Source organism: Podarcis raffonei, chromosome 16, assembly GCF_027172205.1.
Source record: "Podarcis raffonei isolate rPodRaf1 chromosome 16, rPodRaf1.pri, whole genome shotgun sequence".
NCBI classification, from domain to species: domain Eukaryota; kingdom Metazoa; phylum Chordata; class Lepidosauria; order Squamata; family Lacertidae; genus Podarcis; species Podarcis raffonei.
In genome coordinates, this window is record NC_070617.1 from 14,394,223 (window position 1) to 14,418,446 (window position 24,224).

General features: G+C 48.8%; 1 protein-coding gene across 1 annotated transcript; it reads left to right on the top strand.

Annotated features, from left to right (window-relative positions):
- Positions 1–3,383: 3,383 nt before the first annotated feature.
- OVOL1 (ovo like transcriptional repressor 1) lies at positions 3,384–17,165 on the top strand. The gene is made up of 4 exons (XM_053369201.1): positions 3,384–4,112; positions 14,773–14,963; positions 15,313–15,499; positions 16,388–17,165. The coding sequence occupies exons 1-4, from the start codon at positions 4,013–4,015 to the stop codon at positions 16,684–16,686; spliced, it is 777 nt and encodes a 258-aa protein (XP_053225176.1). The 5' UTR covers positions 3,384–4,012; the 3' UTR covers positions 16,687–17,165.
- The last annotated feature ends 7,059 nt before the right edge of the window (positions 17,166–24,224 follow it).

The window sequence follows — 24,224 nt, forward strand, 5'->3', positions numbered from 1 at the left end:
TGGTGTTTTGACATGAGTAGAATGTGCCCTTTTATTTAAAATCCATCTCTGGGTTATTTGTGGGGCATAGGAATTCGTTCATCCCCCCCCCAATATAGTCTGGCCCCCCACAAGGTCAGAGGGACAGTGGACTGGCCCCCTGCTGAAAAAGTTTGCTGACCCCTGATCTTCAGGCTCGGAATACAGAGGCAAACAGCCTCCAACAGTGGAGGGCAAACTTAGCCGCTGTGGCTGGTAGCCACCGACAGTTTTATCGCCCACCAGTTTGTCCAATCTTCTTTTAATGCCACCCAAGTCAGTGGCCATCACTGTGTGAGCAAATGCCACCAGTAGACCCACACCACACATTTAAAGCACATCCATGCACATGACTCCCCCCAAAGAATTGTGGGAACTGTAGTTCCCACCCACCGTACTACAATTCCCAGCACCCTTAATGAGTTCCCAGGATTCTTTGGGAGAAGTCATGTGCTTTGAATGAATATATGGGGGGGGGATCTGTCTGCAATTCACCTGTCCCCTGTGTGAAAAAGTCATTTTTCTCTGTCCCAAATCTCCCAACAGTCCACTCCATTGGATGCCCCGAGTTCTAGTTTTACGTAAGGCGGCAAAACGGCACTCTAGCCACTTTTTCCCAAACCATGATACATTCTGCACCCCACTTGCTTCGCCCAAAACATCATAACTTTTCCTCGCAGGGGGAGTTGCTCTCCACCACCTCCTTGATGTTGCCCTTTTCCAAAGCTTTTCCAGGGCCTTTTGGAGGTGAGGCGCCCAGAACTGTACACGGCACAGTATTCCAAGAGAAGCCTTGTTTCAATGTCACAGGACTTTTATTACTTGCCAGTAAGGCTGCAGCATATTTGGGGTCCAACAATTAACAACAGCAACGACAAAAGGTGGGGAAACGTTATTCAAAATGAGGATGGCCAAGGTACGCCAGTCTCAAGGAATACAGAGTTACCTCCTACAATTGCATACAATGTAATCAGTTTGCTGTGAAAAAACACAAAAAAACCAACACCCTGGGGCAATGCACCCATTGAAAGCCTTGCATCCTGATTCGATGCATGCTTAGAAGGAAGATTCCTAGGCATTTTGGTCACCTCCAACCTGCATATTTAGAGCAATCTTACACCACTTTAATAGCCAGATTCCCCCCAAATATATATATATTCTGGGAACTGTAGCTTGTTAAGGGTGCTGGGAATTGTAGCTCTGTGAGGGGGTCAACTATTAGCACTGTTAACAGTTCCCAGGATTATTTGGGGGGAGATTGTGACTGTTAACAAGGTACAGTGGTACCTTGGGTTAAGGACTTAATTCGTTCTAGAGGTCCGTTCTCAACCTGAAACTGTTCTTAACCTGAAGCACCACTTTAGCTAATGGGGCCTCCTGCTGCTGCCGCGCCACCAGAGCACGATTTCTGTTCTCATCCTGAAGCAAAGTTCTTAACTCGAGGTACGATTTCTGGGTTAGCGGAGTCTGTAACCTGAAGCGTATGTAACCTGAAGCGTATGTAACCCGAGGTACCACTGTATAGGAACGCTTTGAATGTATGGTGTCAATGTGACTAAATAGGACCAACACCCAAGTAGACATGGTGTTAGGCTTGCACAATTACTTCCTAACGTGGCACAAACAGGACTGTGATGGGAGATTTTCTTTTTGAGATTGCCAAACTGGACTTGGGAAAGTTTAGTCTCAGAGAAAGCAGTAGCCAAAACAAAAAACCCCAAGAACAAGAAACCCATCAAATGTACTGGAGTGCAATGATTTTTCAGGCCCTGTTATTGCCATTGATGCTATTGTTCAGCCTTCTCCCAGTCTCACACCCTCCGGATTCTCTGAATTACGTCTCCCACAGCTGGGCTGGGCTGATTGGATTTGGTCCTGAATGCCTGGAGGGCACTAGATTGCCTAACTCAGAGGTTTTCAGCCTTTTTGAGTCCAGGGCTCCCCACCCCCTGCCCAGCCCCAGAGGCACCATTCACCTGGGGAACTCGTAGCCAGGGCTGCTGCAACAAACAGCTGTGCAAGCCTTCGGGAGGCAGAGACGTGAGAGGGCATCAGAGGAGGGAGGGAAGGAAAGAGGGGCAGAGGCCAGTGTTGCCCAAGGCACCCCAGAAAGGAACCCCAGGGGGCCCTGGCACACTGGTTGAAAACCAGTGGCCTAACTATTTGGTGCCCAGCCAAGGAGGTGGGGGCACAAAGAGGATGGGGAGGGGGGTGATCCAGACACTTACAGTGCCACTTAATCCATGGGGGGGCATAACATAATGGGAAAGCACTGACTCAGTCCTTGATTATTTCAAAAGTCTCATTTGATTCCCCCCCAAATTCCACCCCTCCCCTGGCCTTTGCTTGGGATCAGTGCATCTGAACTCTCTCCCTCCCTCCCTCCCTCCCACCCACCCCCCTTCAATTGTTTGACTGAGCTTTGTTCTCCGTGTTTACTGAAGTTTCCCATTCCAGGTAGGGAGGAAAGGGGGCTGGGGAGAATGCAGCCCTGCCCCACTCGCAGCCTTTTTCTCCATCAAGGCCCCTTATCCAAATCCCTTGGTTGGTTCCTCTTTTCTTTGGGTGGGGCTGGAGGGGAGAATATTGATAAGACAGCACAGCCTGGTCATATGCATGATTTTCCCCCTCCGCACAAGCAAACCTCACCTTTTGTTTTCGTTTATTCCTAAATGAACAGAGATTTTTTCCTGGTGGTGGTGTAGCCTGGTTTTCCAGCAAATTAGGGGACTAGTGCTTGCACACTTTATCTTACATCTCAGGTTCCACAAATGCCCCCCCCCCAAAAGCAGGCACATGGCTTCCCCCAAAGAACCATGGGAACTGTAGTATACCCTCTCACAGAGCTACAGTTCCCAGCGCCCTTAAGAAACTACAGCTCTCAGGATTCTCTGCAGAGAGCTTTAAATGTATGGTGGCCTTACTCCTTTTTTCTTTTTAGGTGAAAACTGAGAATCTGGGTTGGTTTGTTTGTTTAGTTAGTGGGTTGCTACCAAAAAAAGTCTGAAAGTGACTTAGTGCAACAGATAAAAACAATTAAAACAATAACATTTAGACTAATGTACAATACAAAATATCTAGATTATAGGATATGGGTTCATGGGAGGGGCAAGGGGGGCAATTGCTCCCCCCAATTTAGGAAGAGAAGTCCGAGGGGAGCATAAAAAACCGAATTGCCCACTCTCCAAAAAAAGGAAAAGAAATGTGTGCGTGGGGGAACAACAGCCAAACCCAGGCGCCATCCTGGAAAATCGTGGGTGCTTTAAGCACCCGCCCCCTCCTTCCCCCTCTCAAACCGGTTTGGCAGCCAGGTAACAAAAGGTAAGGACACCGTTATTTCCAAACGCATGCGCCATCCCCACCACACCCCCAAACATCTGATCTAATTAGAGGCAAGGAGAGGGACGAGTTTTGCTGGAGTCTCTCATTCTCCTGGCGCAAACAGCCGAACTCGCGTCTCGCTGGGGTGGAGGAAAAAGCATCTCTCCTCCCCCCCCACAACAGCGAATTCCACCGCGAGCGCGCAACTAGCCGCTGCCCAGACGAGGTGGAGGTGGAAAAGAGACGGCGAAGTGCGAGGGACTTAACCTGCCCGCCTCGCCGGCTCCCTCCCACCTTGCTCGCTGTACCTTGACCCTCCGAGTTCAGCCCGGCGCGCCAAAGACGAACCGGCTCGCGGGGACGGGCGAAACCGAGCGGCTTTGGAACGTTCGGCGCGCAGGCGTTCCATCCGTAGAACGCCGGGAAACTTTTTTTGTCTTTCTGAACGTTCCATCCGCAGAACGTCGGGAAACTTTTTTGTCTGAACGTTCCATGGGCGCCCGTTAATAACGAAAAATAATAGGGTTTTTTTTTTTTTTGCTTTGTTTTGTCTTGAAGTAGCGGGGGAAGAGGAAGTGGGCCAGGAGTAAGGAAAAGAGGCCATTTTTTTGGGAGTAGCGGGGGTTTATTTATTTTTTAAAAAAATTTAAGCGCTCACCAAAACAATTTAAAGATGCCCAGAGCTTTCCTCGTGAAGAAAACTTGCGTTTCTACCGGCAAGAGGAATTGGAGCGAACTTCCCGATGAAGAAAGAGGCGAGATTTACGTCCCAGGTGAGTCTTGGAGGAGAGGGATTTGGAGTGCGGCGAAACAACGGCCGCCGCGGCTTTAGAATTAAAAAACCTTTGCTTTCGAGCGAGTTTTAAATTTTATTTATTTATTTACTATTTGATATTTTTTTAAAAAAAGAAAATTGGTTTAGAGATGAAAATGCCTCCGGGGTGGGGGGGGAGGAAAGAGAGAGGACGGAACCAGGTGGCGCATAACGGCCACCATCGTTGGAGGGCAAACTTACGGGCTCCTTCGGGGCTCCGGTGCATTCCGGAGAGGCTCGGATCCCCACCCACTTCGTTTCCTGGAGGAAGGAGGGGGGGTGTCTGAGGGGAAACTGGGAGGAAGGGGGAGCGCGGTGGGTGAGGGGGAGGAGGAGGAGCAGGAGGAGATCATAACTCCGTTCCCCATGAATCACCTCCAGGCAAAACAAGGGAATCGCTGCCTTACTCATGGCAACTCCCACACAGACCTTTTCTCGGAGCGGATCGCACCTGCGCGGCGCGCCGGGCCATCCAGACCGGCCGCTCGCCTGAGAATGCTGGGAAAGGGCAGTTATGCGCGACAAGGCTCCGCTCGATCAGAGCGTGCGGCGTTTAAACACGCCGGCGAAGGGGCTGGTTGGTTGGTCGGGAAGATCGAGGCGCAAAGGGCGGCGGCGGCGGCGCCTTTTCTAGGATGGGATTGGGCGCTCCGGACGCCGCTCTTGCTGCTCCCACGCTAATTAAACAAATGCAAACAAGCAAATTTAGAAGTTAGTTAAAGCCTTGCTACGTGCTACGGATTGAGGTGTCAGTGTTTCTGCCAGCACCGTCCGGAGGAGTTTGTGCTGATTTGGGGTTAAACGATCTGAATTTTTTAAAAGGCATAAACATTTGAGTTTCTGCAATATTTTAATAATAATAATAATAATAATAATAATAATAATAATAATAATAATAATAATATATTAATTTTTTTTAAAAAAACATAGACGACTAATTTGGCAGCCTAGGGCTGTATCCAGCTGAGTCAAGTGCCGGATTTACGTATAAACTACCGTAAACAAGCTATAGATTAGGGACCCACTCACTTGGGGGCCCACAAAAAAAATTAAAGAAAAAAACCCTTTCCAAAAAGAAAAAAATCCAAAATATAAGATAAAAAAGACAAATAAAATAAAACCTACATACAGCAACAGTGTTTTGTGTTGTGTAGGCTCCTATGTTGTAAGTAATGGGCCCCCAATCATTTAATGTTAGAGCTTCATAATTATTTCACTATTAATATACTTCTTCTTAATTGTATTTCAGTGCAACAATTACTTTGATAAAATACATATTTTGTTATGTGCAAATGGCTTTAGATACCTGTTAGGTCCATAAATTACCATATAGCATATATTCAACACAATAAAACAGTGACAATTTGTTGTTGACAAAGGACAGCTGGACATATAAAGGGTCCCATTACCTTCAGTAGCTTAGGGCCTCATCAAACCTAAATCCGGCCCTGAACTGGGTCCTGCTTGGAGTAAACCCACTGAAACCAATGGATTTTAAGGTACTGTGGTCATGGCCATTGATTTCTATGGGCCTATTCCGAATAGGACTTATTTGAATACAGCCCTTGCTTTAAAGAGAGAGAGAGAGAGACTGCAGGAGTTTGAAGTGGTATGCAAAAGTATAACATATTTTAATAAATCAGTAACTCTCATGGGTGTAGCTGGGATTTATGACTTTATGTTGGGGGAGGGCTGTTAGTTACGGTAAATACATTTTTATTTACTGGATTTGGGGTGAGGGAAGCTGAAACCCCCCCCACACCCCCGTTCACCCCTGGCTATGCCCATGATAGTCCTCCCACTAACACACACCAGAAACCTTTGCCTAACTCCTGTTTCATAGCATCTCCACCGCTCACCATTCTGCAACAGAATAAAACCCTGCGAGTGAGTTCTGGATTACAGCCTCTTGCCCTAACTGCTAGGCCCTACTCCTTTCCTTAATACAGGGTCCAGAACAATAGTTAGTGCAGTAACTACTGGGTGTCACTTCCCTTCAGGGAGCAAGCAACAGAGAGGAAGAAACTGCATCTTGACTTTCCCCTCTAATTACTCTGCACTTGTGCCCTAGACCAGTGTTTTTCGGCCTTGGTCCCCCAGTTTCTGTTGGACTACAACTCCCATCAACCACAGCCAGCTTAGCCAACGGTTAGGGATGGTGGGAGTTGTAGTCCGGCAACATCCAGGTTGCACCCAAGGTTAAAGAACGCTGCTACATGTTTGTCACTTCATTTTACTTCCAATAAGTATAGGCCACTTTTCATCATAGTGTGTCACCACCAATAAAACAATTGATCAGGTAATGCTGTGTTGAAAACGAAAACTACAGACAAGATTGTGGGGGCGGGGGAATCATAAACAGGCGTAGTACAACTTGCTTGAAATGGTCTTTGAAGTGGAAAGGTCTTAGTCAAGCACATCTCAGGAGGGAGGGAATTCCACAGAACTGGGTCCACAGAACTGAATGCTCCGTTCCTGGTGGATACGATGAGCTTCTCATCTGAGACCACAAACAGAAACACCACAAGAATATCTCATTGATTGGGCAGGAGGCTAAGGGATCAGGCGGTCCTGAGGTTATCCTGGACAAGTTTGTAAGTTAATAGAAGAACCCTGAACTTGACGCAACCACATTACTGTATGAGATCATTTCTGTAAGGGTAGCTCTGCCAGACTGGGTACACACCATATATTTATAAAGCATATCCTGGGAACGCTAGCTTGTTAAGGCTACTGGGAACTGTAGTTTTGTGGGGGGGGAACTACAGTTCCCATGAGTCTTTGCAGTACGTGTGCTTTAAGCATATGGAGTGTGCACAGCTTTAGTCTGTGGTAGCAGCAGTCTTGTGACATCTTCAAAAACAAGCACATTTATTACAGCAATACAGTGGTGTGGTTAAGTAATTTTACAGTCTGGTTACATGGGGAGGGTGCCCCATCTTAAGACAGTAATGTGTGTTCCTTGACTGACTTTGGAATGTGGCAAGCCAGCCCTTCTGTGTGGCGTTTTTTGGGGGGGCATTCCTGGTCATTCCACCGAGTGGGGACCTGGGCTTCTCCCCCTAATGGCACTACTTATGGCGTAGGTTTTGCAACTCACACTTTGCTTTGATGAGATGCATGCTGCATAATCCTCTATTGGCAGGTGCATATACAGTGGTACCTCGGGTTAAGTACTTAATTCATTCCGGAGGTCTGTTCTTAACCTGAAACTGTTCTTAACCTGAAGCGCCACTTTAGCTAATGGGGCCTCCTGCTGCCGCCGCGCCGCTGGAGCATGATTTCTGTTCTCATCCTGAAGCAAAGTTCTTAACCCGAGGTACTATTTCTGGGCTAGCGGAATGTGTAACCTGAAGCGTATGTAACCTGAAACGTATGTAACCCAAGGTACCACTGTACACTGTATGGGGTAGTGGGAGAATCTTGAGGTGTGTAAGAGACAGAATCATAGCATTGGCAGGGATGGCGAGGGTCATCTTGTCCAACCCCTGCAATGCAGGAATCTTTCGTCCAGTGTGGGGCTCGAACCCACAACCTTGAGATTAAGAGTCTCGTGCTCTACCAACGGAACATAAGAAGAGCCTGACTGCTGCTGGATCAAGCCAAAAGCCCATCCAGCCCAGCCTCCAGTGGCCAGCCCCCGGTGACTGGTATTCAGTGATAGACTGCCCCTGACTTTGGAGGTTCCATTTGGCTATCGGGGCTACGAGGCCACAGAGAGCAGCAGGGTGGTCATGAAGAGAGCGGGGTGGTGGTGGTGGCACCTGGCTTGGTGATGGAGGGGGAGCCCAAAGGAATTAGGCGGACGCCTGGCGCTCTGCTCGTAAACCTCCCTGTCTGTCTTGGCAAGCATCACAGGGCCTGACTTGAGAGTCTGTAATTAGCTTTTAATTAATCACGCTGGAAGCCTGCTCCTGGTTTCCTCAATAGATTCCAATGTGCTGACATGGGGAAAAGAATTCCACTGGTTCCTGCTGGCCCTCTGCTGAGGACCAAAAGGAAAACAGCCTGCCTTTCATCTGTCTGTAAGCTGTATTAGTTCACTAGCAAAGTGTTTCTGCGGGGAGTCTGGGTTAAAGATAACAGGAGGGAAATTGAGGCTGTGTGTGTGAGACACACAATTACTTTGCTATATCCTGAATATCCTGTCTACTCTACAAGGAGCTCAAAGTAGTGCACATGATGTAGTATGGGGGTGTGTGATTAGAGTGTTGCCCTAGGACCTGAGAGACCAGGGTTCAAATCCCCACTCAGCCACGACAACAACAACAAAACTTTATTAGCAAAGCCAACAGGCCACAGCTGTACAAGAGTTAAAAGTAAAAATAGAGATAAAAGGAGGAAAAGAACAGGCAAAAGATGGTCCGTCGGATGAACAAGTCTGTCACTCAGATGGTGGCCCTCAATTTCGCAGCTCTCTCGATGTACCTCGCGACCTTCTCTGTTATCTGACTTTCCGTATCAGATAATAGAAAATACAGTGTAATGTCTGATGAACGGCCGGGGTTGGAGAGAATGAGTGGAGTAATAATCTCATTCCTTAGGTCTTTGTAGAGGGGGCAAGAAAGAAGGACGTGAGACACTGTTTCCGTGTTACCATCTCCACATGGGCAGAGTCGTTTTTCAAATGGAGTCTTTTGGTAACGACCTTCGAGTACAGCAGAGGGAAGAACATCCCATCTAGCCAATGTAAAGGCACGTCTGTATTTCGGGATGGTTAGTTTAGACAAGTATGAAGCTGGAGAGTCAAAATGAGAAGGGGGAAAGTAGGTATACCATGGGCACAGTTTCTTTAAGATGGTCAGGTTGTTTTGTCGTTCGATGTCTTTCAGGCGCTGGCCTATTAGACTCTTTGCTTTGATGAGGCCCATTGATAATAGGGACTGTGAGTGCAGACCGCATGTAAGGAGTTTTTGATGCACGGTTTTGAACCACTTACTTTTGTGAGAGTCTTGCATTACTAAAGGCAGTAGACCAGGTGGATTCAGATTAAGACGAAGCCAATAGTTGAATGTTCTCTGCCAAGTCCGAGTTTCCACAGATGGAAGGCAGGCCTCGAGTCTTAATGCTGCGTTGGGAACACAGGGGGGGACACCGAGAATCTGCCTTAGAAATTTAGACTGGACAGACTCAAGACTGGAGCAGTGGTTCCCCGTCCAGATTTGGGCCCCATACAGTAACTGCGCCAGAGGTTTTGCTTGATAAACTTCAAGGGCTGCTGGGATGTATCTGCCCCCCTTCGTGTAGAAGAAGCGGGACAGCATCTTGATACTTTGAGCTGCTTTTTCTTTGGCACATTTTTGATGGACATCCCAGGACCCAGTCGACTGGAAAACGATACCCAGATATTTGAAGGCTTTGACTTGTTCAATTGTCTGGTTATCCATCCTCCAGCTATACTGTCTGTGTTTCCTTGCAAAAACCATAGTTTTGGTTTTCTGATAGTTTATTGCAAGTTGCTCTCTCCTACAGTATGCTGAGAATTCACCTATGAGCCTATTTAAGCCTATTCTTGTTTGGGATAGGAGTATCGCATCGTCAGCGTACAAAAGCACTGATATTGCTTTGTCAGCCAGTTTGGGGGCGTGGAAGTCCGGAGATGACAAACAGTTAACCATATCGTTGATGTAGATGTTGAATAGAGCTGGGGCCAGGACTCAGCCACGACACTTGCTGAGGTGACCTTGGGCCAGTTGCTGTCTTTCAGCCTAACCTACCTCACAGGGTTGTTGTGTGAATAAACTGGGGGACAACCATGCACTCCACCATGAAAATAAAATACCATATCCACCTCTCCCTGTGAGGCTGAGAGGAAGTTGTGTGCTTCATGGCTAAGTAGGCACTGGAACCCAATCTTTAGGGTCCTAGTCTGACACTCTAACCACTAGGCCATGCTGCCTCTCCTCCCACTACCTCTTTTGAGGTAGCTTGGGTGGGGTCACTCCCTCTCTTGAGGGTGGTCTGTAGCCTTCCTTCAGAGGTTGTTGGAGAACAACCACTATCAGCCGTAGCGGAGTTCGAATCTCACCACAGCCGCAGGTTGTTCAGTTTCCTCCTTCCTGATCTCGATTGCAAGCTCTCTGGGGCAGAGGCCTGTGTTTGTGCCTCTGCTACTCTACAAACAGCCACACTGTGCCTTCTCTAAGTCCCACATTCTGACGCTCCATCCCACTCTCCTGTAATTGTGTCACATACTAGTGTGTCCAAGAAAGTGAACCTGGGGCGGAACTATGCAGATTAAGGTCTAGGGCTGGGGAAAGTTACTGGGCCACCAGTGATGAGGATATTTGATCTAGCCCCCTCCCCAATTACAGCTAATGATAATAATAATAATAATAATAATAATTATTATTATTATTATTATTATTATTATTATTAATTTAGTATTTATACCCCGCCGATCGGACTGGGTTACCCCAACCACTCTGGGCGGCTTCCAATATATATAAAAACATAATCAAACCATACCCTCCAACATTTCTCTGATGAAAATAGGGACGTCCTATTCTATAATTATAATTTTACCATTTATAAACCCACACATCTTACTGGGCTGGCCCAGCCACTCTGGGCAGCTTCCAACATAAATAAAAACAGTGCTTTTTTCCTAAAAAAACAACCAACAACATATTTAAGGGTACTCTCAATTTCCCACTCATATTGAAATATTGTTCCCCAGTGAGGCCAAACTTAGATTCACAAAATGTTTAGGGGTATGCGTACCCCTGCGTCCCCCCAGAAAAAAGCACTGTATAAAAACATAATAAAACATTAAACATTTTTTTAAATTCCCTATATATGATTGCCTTCAGATGGCTCAGTGGTCGGATAACTCCATACCCTCCAACATTTCTCTAATGAAAATAGGGGCATCCTGAGGAAAAGTGGAACATTCCGGGATCAAATAAGAAACCGGGATGTGTTCTCTAAATCAGGGACGTCCCTGGAAAATAGGGGCACTTGGTGGGTCTGTAAAACATTACACGTTAAAAAGCTTTCCTATACAGGGCTGCCTTCAGATGTCTTCTTAAGGTTATATAGTTATCTCCCTGACATCTGCTGGGAGGGCATTCCACGGGGTCGGTGCCACTACCAAGAAGGCCCTGTTCCATTTCCCCCCCTACAGTGCCAGGCTGGAGACCCTCTGGCCTGCCAGATGTGGCTGGACTCCAATGCCCATCAGCCCCAGCCAGCATAGCCAGTGGCCAGGAATGATGGGAGCTGTAGTCCTGGCAAGATCTGGTGGGCCACTGAATAGAGCAGGCATGCTGCCTGGGGGAAAGCGTGATGAGTGTCAGGAGCCCAAAACACCTGGAGGGGCATCAAGTTGGGGAAAGGGTGCTAAACTAATGAGCTGTCAGGGAGGACGCTGTGACGATGAGGTTAAAAACTACCTTCCGCCGCTGGCATTGGGTGCCTTGGCCCTTCCTGCTGGTGTTCCCACAGGGGAGACCAACGTGTCCCAGTCACACAGTCCCCTTTTCATAACACTGGGTACTTTGCTAGTCACAGCAGCGAGATGCTATAACTAATTGTTCTAGTTGTGCATATTGGGGGTTCTGCAAAAAAAGCACTCTGTACCTGCTCAGAGACACTAAGAAATTGGGTACTTTTTTTTAAAAAAAAGGAAAGAAAGCGGAGGATCTGGAGAGGATGGTTATTTTATTTTACTATTCTTCTTATATCCCACCTTTTCTCCAAAGAGCTCAATGTGGCGTTGAGCTGAGGTCCCTTTGCCCCCCCCCCAGAAAAATATTTGAGGAGGCTGCCCCTCCCCAAGTTGATGGGCATTGTCGTTCAAATGGTGTGTGTGTGCTGCATCTTCTGATCGCTGCAGCGTAGGGCTTACCTGCCCCCCCCCCAATATTTTATTCAAGTTGGCACCCCTGGATGACATTCACAGTTCTCCCCCTCTCTGTTTTATCCTCACAACAACCCTATGAGGGAGCTTAGGCTGAGAGACAGTGAGTGGCTCAAGGTCTCCCAGTGAGTTTCACGACTGAGCAGGGATTTGAACCCTGGTCTCAGGTCCCAGTCTAACCCTCTGGCCTCTCTGCCTTGCTTCATCCCCCCCCCCTCCATTGATGACCACACTTCTCTCCTTTTTTTGGAACTTTGAAAAATAGCAGCTTTGATTGTGGCTCAGTTGGAACCCTGGTTCAGCTCTGTGCCAGGTGGTACAATGCCTCTGAGCACGTGCAGAGGTGCTGAGTAACTGCAGCCAGCCCTGACACATATATCTGCAATTAATATAGGGGGGTGGGTGGGAAGGAAGAGAGGTGACTTTCCAGAGAGATTTAAGTTCCAGACCCTCCTTTCAAATTGCAACTGCTTTGGAACAAAACAGTTTCATCAAACTCTTTTTAATTAAAGAAGGAGGGGGGGAGGAGGAACACCCTGACAAATTTGACAGGCTTCAAATAGCTTGCCAGTTCACTCCGGGCTCCTTGATGGATAAATCAAAATGAAACTTAATACTGTTTACGTGCGAAGAAAGTGGCTCAAAGAAAATGTGCGGAGATTTTTCTTTTTTAAAAAGTTTGGTACAAATGGATTCTCCAGTCTGCAAGGTGTATCTGAAACTTTGCTTTTACTTAATCCCCCCCCCCTTTTAATATAATTATCATTGATCAGCCCCATTTTGGCTGCTGATCAGCCTTTGGCTGGCCATTGATCAGCCCTTTCCTGCAGACCCGGAGAGGAGAGCTTGGGCTTGGGACATCCTTTGTCTCCACGTTGCCTTTTGAGCCTGGCTTGTTGTGTCCTGAGCATTTTGTGACTCCCACTTGGCCGCTGCCTAGTGCTGAGGTGTTCTTTCTCTTTCCAACGGAGCCGAGAAGAACGGGAAGGCCGGGAAGATGTGCTTCCAGTTGGTTGGAGGGCGATTGCGACATGTGCCCTCCCACCCCGCTTCCCCCCCAGGCAGGTGACAGGAGATGGAATTGTGGCGCCGGCCCGGAAACGCTTAATTAACTACCTGGGCTGGGTTGGACTTTCCAATAACATCCCGGTTAACCGGTTCTGAGCTGTTTACTTGCTGTTACAGCTGACCCTGGGTAGTGAGGATGATCGTGGAAGGGAAGGGGGTCAGTTGTGGTGGTGGGATGGAGAAGGGAACCCCGTGACATACATTTTCAGTTGTGTTCCTGTAATGAGGACTAGCGCCTTAGGGGGGGAGATGGGTGTTACGTGTTATTCTACGCTTCCTGTCTCCGTGTGTTTTCAGTGTTGTATCCACTTACTCCACTCCTTAATTAGCCACTTAATTAAAAGTTAGGCTATGTACACCTTTAAAGCACATTCAGAGCAGATTAATTCCCCTCAGAGAACACTGGCCACTGTAGTTTGTTAAGGGAGGCTGGGAATTGTAACTGTGTGTGTGGCAGGGGGAACTACAGTACCCAGAATTCTTTGAGGGAAAGGATGTACTTCAAGTGTGTTTTAAAGATATAGTGTGTACATGGCCTTAGTTTTAGGGCAGGGTTGAGGAAGCCTTTCGCATGTTCTCAGAGTCCAGCTCGCATTGGCCCCAGCCAGCATGGCCAATGTCCATTTTTTATTATTTTTATTTATTTTTATTAGATTTATATATACCACCCTTAATCGAAAGATCTCAGGACGGTTCACAAAATAAAAACACAAGAAAACACACAAATAAATAAATAGTCAAAACAGAAGCAACAAAACAGTAACCCTCCTTCCCACAAACACATTTAAAATACTTTAGAATATTAATTGGGGATAATGGGAGTTGTCGTTGTGGTGGCATGGGCCACAGGTTCCCCATCTCTGGTTTAAGGATTAAGTGAACACATATTGTAATCCTGTACCCCCTTACCTGGGAATAATCCCCACGGAATTCAATGGAACTAAGGAGTGGGGAACCTGCAGCCTTTTCAGTCCCAGCCAGCCTGGCCAATGGTCCAGCAACATGCCATGGATGCTCTAGTTGAGATCCCTGCATTGCAGGAGGTTGGACTTGATGACCCTTGGGCCGTGTTAGAAATTAGCCAGGCGCCAGGTGCATTTTGCTACTGGTGTGGGTCCAATTGCTGGAGATTTATGGGCACCAGGTTGGTGACCACAGTTTAAAAACCTTTGCCTTAATCCATGGAGACCCAAGTTTGGGAAACCTTGAGCAGGGGGGACAAGATGGCACTTCTCAGATCCTTGAAGGCCTATTGCAGCAGTGAGGAACGTCTTCCCTTCCAGAGATTCTTGGACCACAACAACTTCCATCATCCCTACTCCTTAGCCCTACTTGCTGGGGCGAGTTGTGGTCCAGGAACATTTGGAGTGCCACAAGTTCCCCACTGCTGGTGTGTCACATCTGTGGAGTCAAAGACTTGCTCCCTGTTGCTGTCCCAGAGGGCAGGTCTAACTGAATTACAGGACAGGAGATTTCGGCTGAATGTGAGACGTTCCTTTGTCGGAGGCAGGGTTGTCCCTCTGAAGGCCAGCAGCTGGAAAGGGCAAGCAGAGAGAGGGGCTGTTGCACCCAGGACCTGCCTGCAAGCTTCCTATTGGGGCATCTGCTGTGAATGCTGGGCTGGATGCAGCGTGACTGTTTCTATGTTCTTGTACCAGTGGAAGTGACCACTCCCTTTCCCACCCCACAGTCTCCTTGGGCGGCTATGCCCTGTGGAAGGATCTGGAGCCTTCGGTGGCCGAGCCGCCGTCGTACCCGATGCCCTTGGACATGACGATACGGAGCTCCACCTACACGGCCGCCCAGCCCCATTGCACAGCCCAGGTCCCAAGTGGGGTGCATCAGGATGAAGAGCCGGGGTTCTTGCACCCCAAGATCAAGGTATGACCTGATAAGAGGGGGAGATCTCCTACTTCTGAAGGGATTTCAGGTAGCTGCTAGTGGGAAGGGCCTGTTAGAAATTAGCCAGGCGCCAGGCGCATTTTGCACCTGGCTTCTGGCCATTTGCGACCAAGTGAAGATTCCTGGGCTCCAGGAAGGCACCTGACATCACCATCTGGAGGAGTATGTGTGGGGATCCTTGGATCTTGACTGTTTTCACACACTAATACCCCATCCTGTAGAATTCTGTTTTATCTGCACAATTTGAGGGCAGCTTCCCGTGCCCCCCTCTGGCTCCATGTGTGCAAGTGAGTCTCATGAAGCCTCTTCCACCATCTTTTCTCTGCAGGTGACACAAGGCGACGGCCCCGGGGAGCAGTTCTCCTGCCCCTACTGCAAGAAGGGCTTCTCCTACCAGCGCATGCTGAACCGCCACTTGAAATGCCACAGTCAGGTGAAGCGCCATCTCTGCCCCTACTGCAACAAGGGCTTCAACGACACCTTTGACCTCAAGCGCCATGTCCGGACGCACACAGGTGAGCTGCGGTCCTCTCTTACTTGAGAGCAGAGTTGAGGCAGGCTGGTGAAGAAGCACGGGTGTCTCCCCCTCCTGCTGCGACAAGCTCCTCTCCCCACTGGTCTCCTAGGACCAGGAGAGGTGTGAAACGGGAGGAGCAAAGTCAGGCATGCTGGCGTAGTCTCAGATTGCTCGGGGAAAACTCTGGAGAGGCATAGACTTAGGCAGCTGCAGGAAGGAAGGGACCTTTAGTCTCAGCAACTGCCTCATAGGGGCAAGACCTATCTGGAGAGAGCTGCTCCGCTAGGTCTTGCCCCCATGGAGTTCCTTACTCTTCTCTACTATGCAGCAGTGATTCATTTATGGATCTGCCCTAGTTCAGTAGCAGCTGCAAAAGTACCACACCCTTCTGAGTACACATAAAAGTGCTCTGCTTCTTGCAGCAGTTACTGATCTGCCTGCCCAAAGATGAATGAGAGGGGGTGCCAGCCCAAGAAGAAGGTGCTTTAATACCATTTGGAAAGTTGAAATGGAGCACATTCTGCTGTTGTAGGAAACAGGTCTTTCAGTGTTCCGGCACCTGTACTTTGGAACTCCCCGCCTATTGATATCAGGCAGGCGCCTTCCCTGTGCCCTTTTCTGCGCCTGCTAAAATTGTTTTTGTATATGCAAGCCTGTCCGGGCATGTATGAGCTGTCATGTGTTTCCATCTGGTTTTTAGCTTGTCATTGATTTTAATTAACTTTTTTTTTTTTAAAAAAGCATTTAACTCTTTTTTTGATAATCTAGTTGTTTCAAACAACACATTCAAGCTTTCCGACTGCACTCTTTCTCCCGCCCAAATGCCTCTGTGTTTTGTGTCCACCAGTGCACTAAAAAAAAGAGTTTTGTCTCCCACTCCTTGCAGGCGTCCGCCCTTACAAATGTGACCTCTGCGACAAGGCTTTCACCCAGCGCTGCTCGCTGGAGTCTCACCTGAAGAAGATCCACGGGGTGCAGCAGAGCTACGCCTACAAAGAGCGCCGTGCCAAGCTGTACGTCTGCGAGGAGTGCGGCTCCACTGCCGACAGCCAGGAAAGCCACTTGCGCCACCTCCAGGAACGCCACCCTGACAGCCCGCTGCTGCGCAAGGCCACACGCAAGACGGCTGCTGCTGTCCACGCCGGTGCGGCACCCACTCTGCTGCAGGGGGGGCCTTGCCTCTGAAATGTGTGCCTGAGTGTTCTCATGTGGGTGGGGAGGAAGTGCCTGTCCCTGTCCCGCGACCCTCTGGCACCCCTCTTCTGCCCTCTGTGCCCCCACCCCCTCTGGCAAGTACAACCCTCTTCCTAGCTCAGGGATTCTCAAAACTTCTTATGCTGGTGTCTCTCCACGTGGGAGACAGGGCTGACATTTTTATTTTGAATCACGGCACAGAGCGAGAGGGAAAAGGAGAAGAGACTATGTTGGAAGTATGAAGTCAAATGTCCTTTTTTGCCTCTGGGAGGAAGGAGCCGGAAAGCGAAACCCAGAGCATGAACTCAAAGTGGTTTTCAGGCCCAGGAACGAGACTTTTCCAGTTGCTGCCTTCAATTCCTCCAAGGATCTGCCCTCCAAAAACCCAGCTATTTGGAGGGAATGGAAGGGGGAGGTTGGCTGTGTGGGCAGTGGTGTAGCGTGGGTTGCTAGCGCCCAGGACCACGTGGAGGGAGTGGGTGGGTGGGAGGGAAATAGATGGAGTACGCATGCGCATTCAACTACCTAATGGTGTCCACGTCACCCAGGAAATCGCAGCTGCAGAGATTTTTTAAGAGTGTTGTCTGGAGAGGTCACTTCCTGGTTTGCATGGAGAAGCTGTTTTCAACGGAGCCCAACAACAGAAGTGCAAAGCTGTATTGAGGCAGCACTGGGTGTTGAAATTTTGTGCCCCTAACAATTTTGCACCCGGGGCAACCGCCCCAGTGGTGTACACACACACACACACACACACACACACACACACACACACACACACTCTATGCCAATGTGTACGCCTCAGCCCTAGGACTTTGCATTGTTCTTCAGAGTGATACTAAGAGTGCCTTAAGAAAACCCCTCTTAAGACAGGGTTGGGGAAGCTGGGGGGGGGGTCCTTGAGATGTTGGTGGACCCCAACTCCCATCAGCCCCAGGTCACTGAGTTCAGAAGTCAGGGAGTCCAGCAACTTTTGGGGTGCTGCAGATTCCTCATCCCTGTGATCTCATGGGTTTTGTAAAAATGAAAAAGCATACTGTCAGCGCTGCCCGAGGTCCCAGCTCACATAAGACCAACGCTGCTTCGTTGTTTAGTATAAAAGTCTTTATTGAAGTTCAGTTCACTTCCACAGCCGCAGCGTGCAGCACTACGTCTCAAACTTTAGACCGCCGAAGCTCCGTCTGAATCTCCTCCCCCCTGACACCAGTTTAAGACTCTAGCCTTGCTCCACCTCTTCCTCTGTTCCTTCCTCCTCTGGGTCCGCCTGCCCGTCGGGGTCTCGCCCTTCCTAGACTCTTCTGACGCTGAGTCCCCTGACTCTTCCCCCTCCCTCCTTCGGGCTTTAGGACCTGGCTCCCAATCCGGGTTTTCTGCTGTCCCGCGCGCCTGCACATTTGAACTTGGCGCGCGCGCCCAGTCTCCCACTTTCCTTCTGACCGTTACACTGCTGTCACTGCTCCCTCCTTCGGGGAGGCTAGCTGGACCTGACCTCCCCTCCGTTTCCCCACTTTCCGATGGGGGCGTGGTCAGCCCTGACTCATCTTCTCTCCCCGCTGGAGGAGAGGCTGGTCCTGACACATGTGACTCTTCCCCCCCACTGCGCTCTGGTGGGGGAGCTGGTCCTGATCCTCCGCTGCTGCCTTGGGAGTCCCCGCTGGCCCCTTGCTTCTGGTGCGTCCCCCCTGGGACCCCCCTTGCCCTTACCATCGGCGCCCCCTTCTGGGAATCTTCTGATTCGCTGGAGAAGCTCATGGAATCTCTCGGGTCACTGTCATACTCCCCTACGCTCCCCTCGGATTCCTCTCCTTCGCTCTCTATTTGCTCTCTCCCCTGTGCTTCTGCTCCTGAGCACCTGACACATACCCTTAGTAGAGAAGTAGATAGTGCAGGAAAGGGCTTCTTTCTTTGCACAATGGTCATATAATCATGGAAGGGACCTCAGAGGTCTTCTAGCTCAGCCCCCCGCCCATGCAGAAAAAGTGCTGCTACAGCATTCCTGACAGGAGGCAGTCCAGCCTCTGTCCCTTCCACAGACATGTAGCTGTTGAATCCAGAGGTTTGGGTGGCTGCACATTTTCCTGATTCTGTGAACCAGATGCAGCCTCTAAGACATGGATTTCCCTCTTTGTGTACTGTAAGAAATGAATGTTAAACATGAGGCTGCCTCTGTATGAGTCCCCATTCTGGCCTGCCAACCAGCCTCTACCCAGAGCTGCAAATCCTGTTTTGCCTTTGTGCCATGGCTTTGATTGCATCCCATAGCTGCTTTCCTTTGGAAAGCAGCGGTGGAGTTAACTGTCCTGTCACATCTCTGTGCTAAGCTACTATAGGGCCGGCCCTATCGTTGGGGAGGTTGGCTGATTTGGGGCGTCATGAAACGGCAGCAAATTGTGAAAGTTATTTAAGTTAATAATGTAAATTGTATTTTTTTTTTATTGCGGGGGGGGGGAGAGGCACTTGTGGGATATTCTGCCTTAGGTGCCAAAAGTAACTGGACTAGCCTGGTGCGTTGTTGCCACGCAGGTGTGATGGAACAGTGGGAATGTCAGCATCTTAATGGGACCGGGGCATAAAGTAAATTATACGAGGGTGTGAGTTTTGTTTACATATTGGTCTTCTTTCTCGGATCTGCTGGGAACGGAGCCAGGCCTGTGAATTTTTAATGTTATTATATTATTATTATTATTATTATTATTCATAATCAAGGATTCTTCCTCTCATGAATGAAAATAAAGGAACTGAATATTTTGCGAGTCTGTAGGGTGCATTGTGTTTTTGGATTCCAACAAAGCAGCCTTCAGCATCCTGGTACCTCCAATAGATGGGAGTTGTAGACCCCCAACATCTGGAGGGCATCAGGTTGGTGCAGGCTGCAAAACTCTAGGGCTGAATGCTGCAACTACATTTGCTGGGCCCAAAGGGTCTCGCTCTGGATCCAAACTGAGGCCCACAAGCTGAATTTGGCCTCCAAAGAATAAGAAGGTTTCTGCCCAGTTTGGTTTGTAGGGAAGAGGAAAAAAATGTTGCTAATGCAGGAAGGTTTCTGCAATCCCTTTCAGCTATAGGCACCCAAGGCATCTCATGAAAACCTCAGCCGTCTACGTAAGAAGAGGGACCCTGCTGGACCAAAGGCCAGTGGCTCACCTAGTCCAACTTCCTCTTCCACAGTGGCCGATCAGATGCCCAGTCTGGGAAGCTTGGATGGAAGGCCTGAGTAGTCCCTTGGGGTTACTGGAAGGGGGCTCACATGGGATCATATTCAGAGGCAGAAAAGGCTTTCATGTGCGGGTGTGACTGTGTGTGTGTGTGTGTGTGTGTGTGAGAGAGAGAGAGAGAGAGAGAGAGAGAGAGTTGGGTTTGGACTTGCCCCTTTGATTTACAGTTACTGAAAGAGGGTGAGCAGGAAAGCCCTCCTCAAGGCCACCCCAATACATTTTGGCACCTGAGGCAAACCACAAAATGGCGCCCTCCCACCAGGGAAGAAGCTGGGAGTGAAGATTTACATCAGAAGCAAGGGGTGGGGGGAAGCGGCAGCGGCAGCGGCAGCAGGTGATGTGTTTCTTGGAGGCCGGATCCTGCCATCCCTGTGGATCCTAAGGTGGTTGCCTCACCTTGCCCCATGAGTGGCCCAGCCTGGCCCTCCTTCACACATTTCTGCCTGTTTTGTTACTCTTATTTAGTTATTGAATGAATTGACATATCACCTTTAAGGCCTGGGTGGATAGCAGCTTTCTTCACAAGAAAGTTTATCAACAGTGAAGCTTACAAATCAGTGTGAGCCCAAGGAGATTTACTCTAAAACCACCCCATGGAGTCTAGTCCTGGTGCTTCTTGTTTCTTGGATGAATAAAAATTCTTGTTGAGGTGTTTTTTGGTTTTTTTTTAACTAGGGGAGCAGTGAGAGGGAAGACCAGTTATGTTATGCAAAGTTAACTAAGCAACCTCCTTTTGACAGGGTTAGGGTGTTGGGGAGACAGAAGCCTTGAGAGGAGTGGGGGAGAATAAAAATAAATCTGAGGACAGAGAAACAGTGAAGGAGAGTAGATTTTGGGGTTATCGGCGGCGAGAATGAAATCGGCTTTGCCAGGAAAATGGAGGTGGAGAAGACAGCTTGCCCAAGAGGCACGTGCTCTTTTCTTCTTTAAAATGAGGGCACATTATACTGTAAACTGGGTTTGCATCCTCTTCTGTCTGGACCTGCAAAGAACAATCCAAGTTGTAAATACACACACAGCCAGTCAGAAACTGTTCCTTACACTTAGCTAAACATCCCCTTCTGGTTAAACAGTTTATGGAGCAGAGGAGAGAAGGACAAGTGTAGAGATTATATATATATATATATAATCTATTTTGTCTGAGGATCTGAAATGAATGATATTGACAGGCGGAAACCTCTTCTAATCCTTGCTTTTTAAAAGCGGCTTGGAGAACATGATTTTGTTGGAGAGTTTCACCACAAAATTTGGAGAAGTGTGAATTTTTGAAGACCATTTGAGTTTTGGTTGGCATGTTGCTTTTAACCCTTCCCAAGACCAATTCTATTTGCCAAGAAACAAACTGGTGATTTTTTTTTTTTTTAGTAGGTAGCTTTGCATTCCTCAACTACTATTTTGGCATTAAAACCTGCACATGGAATACTTGCTGTGGCCAGCAGAGGGTGCACAGATATTACACACATGCAGTGGATTTTGAAGATTACTTTATAAGACAAGCACTTAGAACAACTACAAATGCCACACACCAACTGCAAATTTTCTCTCACACGCCAATTGAAATGGTATGTTCTAAGATGACACTGGCGGCAGCAGATATCTGGAGCATCTGAAAACAAAGAAAATAGCATTTCAGGCTTCAGAAATATTGCTTTTAGGTAAAGGGACCCCTGACCATTAGGTCCAGTTGTGACCGACTCTGGGGTTGCGGCGCTCATCTTGCTTTATTGGCTGAGGGAGCCGGCGTACAGCTTCCGGGTCATGTGGCCAGCATGACGAAGCAGCTTCTGGCAAACCAGAGCAGCGCACGGAAATGCCGTTTGCCTTCCCGTCAGAGTGGTACCTATTTATCTACTTGCACTTTGATGTGCTTTCGAACTGCTAGGTTGGCAGGAGTCTGAGCAACGAGAGCTCACCCTGTCGTGGGGATTTGAACCACCGACCTTCTGATTGGCAAGTTCTAGGCTCTGTGGTTTAACCCACAGCACCACCTGCGTCCCTACTCCTGTGCAAATTCAACCCATAGATCAGGCATGGGGAATGTCAGGGATGGGGAACCTCAGCTTCAGGGCTGAATGTGGCCCTCCAGACCTCTCTGCCTGGCCCCTGGAACTCTCCCAATGCCACGCCCCTCAGCAGGCCACACCCCTCAGCAGCTCTGCTCCCCAAGTGTTTTTGCCAGACTGGAATGTGTCCTCAAAGTGGATGGAGGCATGCGTGTAGAAAGCTTTGACAGTTGGGTGGCTGGAAGACACCATTGCTTCATGTACTATTTGTCTTTGGCCCCCTGTCCACCTCTGGCATGATGTTGGTGCAAAGAGGCAACGCAGCCCTTGTGGGAGGACAGTGGCTCATTGTCAGAGCAGGCAGAAGCCCTGGGCTCAGTCCCCAGTGGCATCACCAAGAAGGGTTTGGAGAAATCCCACTGATATCTCACACCAGCTCCTGGGTGCCACTTAATATGAAGTCCAGGGTTGCCTTCCCTATGGTTGGTTTCTGAACCAGCTGTTCAAAAGCACAGTCATTTAGGGAATCTATAAATGTTGCCTCTTCGTTGTGAGCGGAACACTCGTGTAGCCTTGAGAGTTGCTGCCAGTCCGTGTAGACAATACAGCAGTAGACAATACAACAGTTTCCAGTGCTCCTTTGGGCTGAAAGTGCTCCCCATCTTTCCTCTCAACTTTGACCATGGGCATCGAGGAACTAGTGACCCGATTTAAACTCCAGGATTTGGGTGAAGGTTTCCCCCCTGCCTGCGTGGTTTCCCCGAACTTGATGTCTGTCCCTTCATTGGGTACTTAAATTCTTATTCCACTGACGAAGAGCAGAGTCCAAACACTGGTCAACGATGCAGACAACTAAGTCATATGTCCCTTGTAATGGGAGCATGCACAAGTAATGAGGATGTAGTTGCAACATTTTGGCACTTAATTGGAATTGGAACATTTTATGTTTGGCTCTCAAGATGCCTTCGGTGGAACCACTGAGTGCTGTTGCTGACCTGAGGATTTCTTGCTTGAGCTGTGCAGACACCAGAACTCTGGAGATGTTGCACACAAGTCAGCACAAGCACTCGGACTCTTGCTTTTAAATCACAAAAGTGTTGAATAATAATAAATAAATTGTCGTTGTTGTTGTTGTTCTTAATTGAAACCCTTGAAAGCAGCTCAGAAGGAGATGCTTGTCTTTCATCAGGCATAGCATTAAAGCAGGGGTTGGGAAAAGCTTGTAACCCAAGGGCCACATTCACTTCTACGCAACTTCCCAGGGGCCACACTCCAGTGGGGGCGTGGCCAGAGGCAAAAGAGGGTGGAACTACTGATACAAATTTCTACACAATGATGTCTACACAACCGCCACACACCTGCCTATCATCCACCTAGACCAGGGTTCTCCAAACTTGGTTCTCCAGCTGCTGTTGTACTACAACTCCTATCATCCTTAGCTAGCAGGACCAGCGTTCAGGCATCATGGGAATTGTAGTCCAAAAACAAGTTTGGGAAACCCTGATCTAGACAAGTGAGAGGCATGATCAGAGTTCAGCCAGGCAAGAACGTTTGGGATGCATAGCAAGGCCAGCGAGGGGCGTGGCCTGCAGAGAGGGGGTGTGGCCTGAGGGATAATTCTGAGGGTCAAATAGAGAGCCCTAGGAGGCCACATTTGGTCCCTGGGCTTAAGGTTTCCCACCTGGGTCAATGGCTCTCCAAGGTTTAAGACAAGAGCTTTTCCCAGCCAAATCGGGAGTCCTCATGGATTGGCCACAGGGCCTTCTGCATGCACTACGGCCCTTTCACAGCAGGTGGAGCTGTTGGCTCTGCTCGTGCCTTTCTTGCCTTCTGCTAGGGGCCACCTGGCCGAATTTATGGAGGAGGGTCTTATATTTGAAAGGGCATCAGTTCCTCTGTTTGTTTGGGATGCCTGCTCCAAATCTGTTTTAAGTAGCAAAAGAACCTTCAGGAAGGATAACAGGGATGGGGAGCAGGTATTGAGCAGGCAGACTCCAACATCCCACCAATCAAAATCAGGATGCTCGATTTTGGTCCTGAGCTCTTGCGGGAACCAGCTGACTCATGAGAGAGACCCCAAAAATGAGCGTCCTTTGGTCTGGTGCTCTAGTGGGAGTCTGCTAACTCGTGCCAAAATACCAGACCAAAAGATGGATCCAATCAGAAGCCAAGATGGCTTCTGTAATTCCAGGATGTCCCATTCAAATCAGGACGGTTGAAGGGTATGAGGTTACCTGGTCAATATCTTGCTTCCACTATGATGAAATTGGGGAGAGGAGGGGAGGGGAGGGGAGGGGAGGGGGACCTTTCTCAG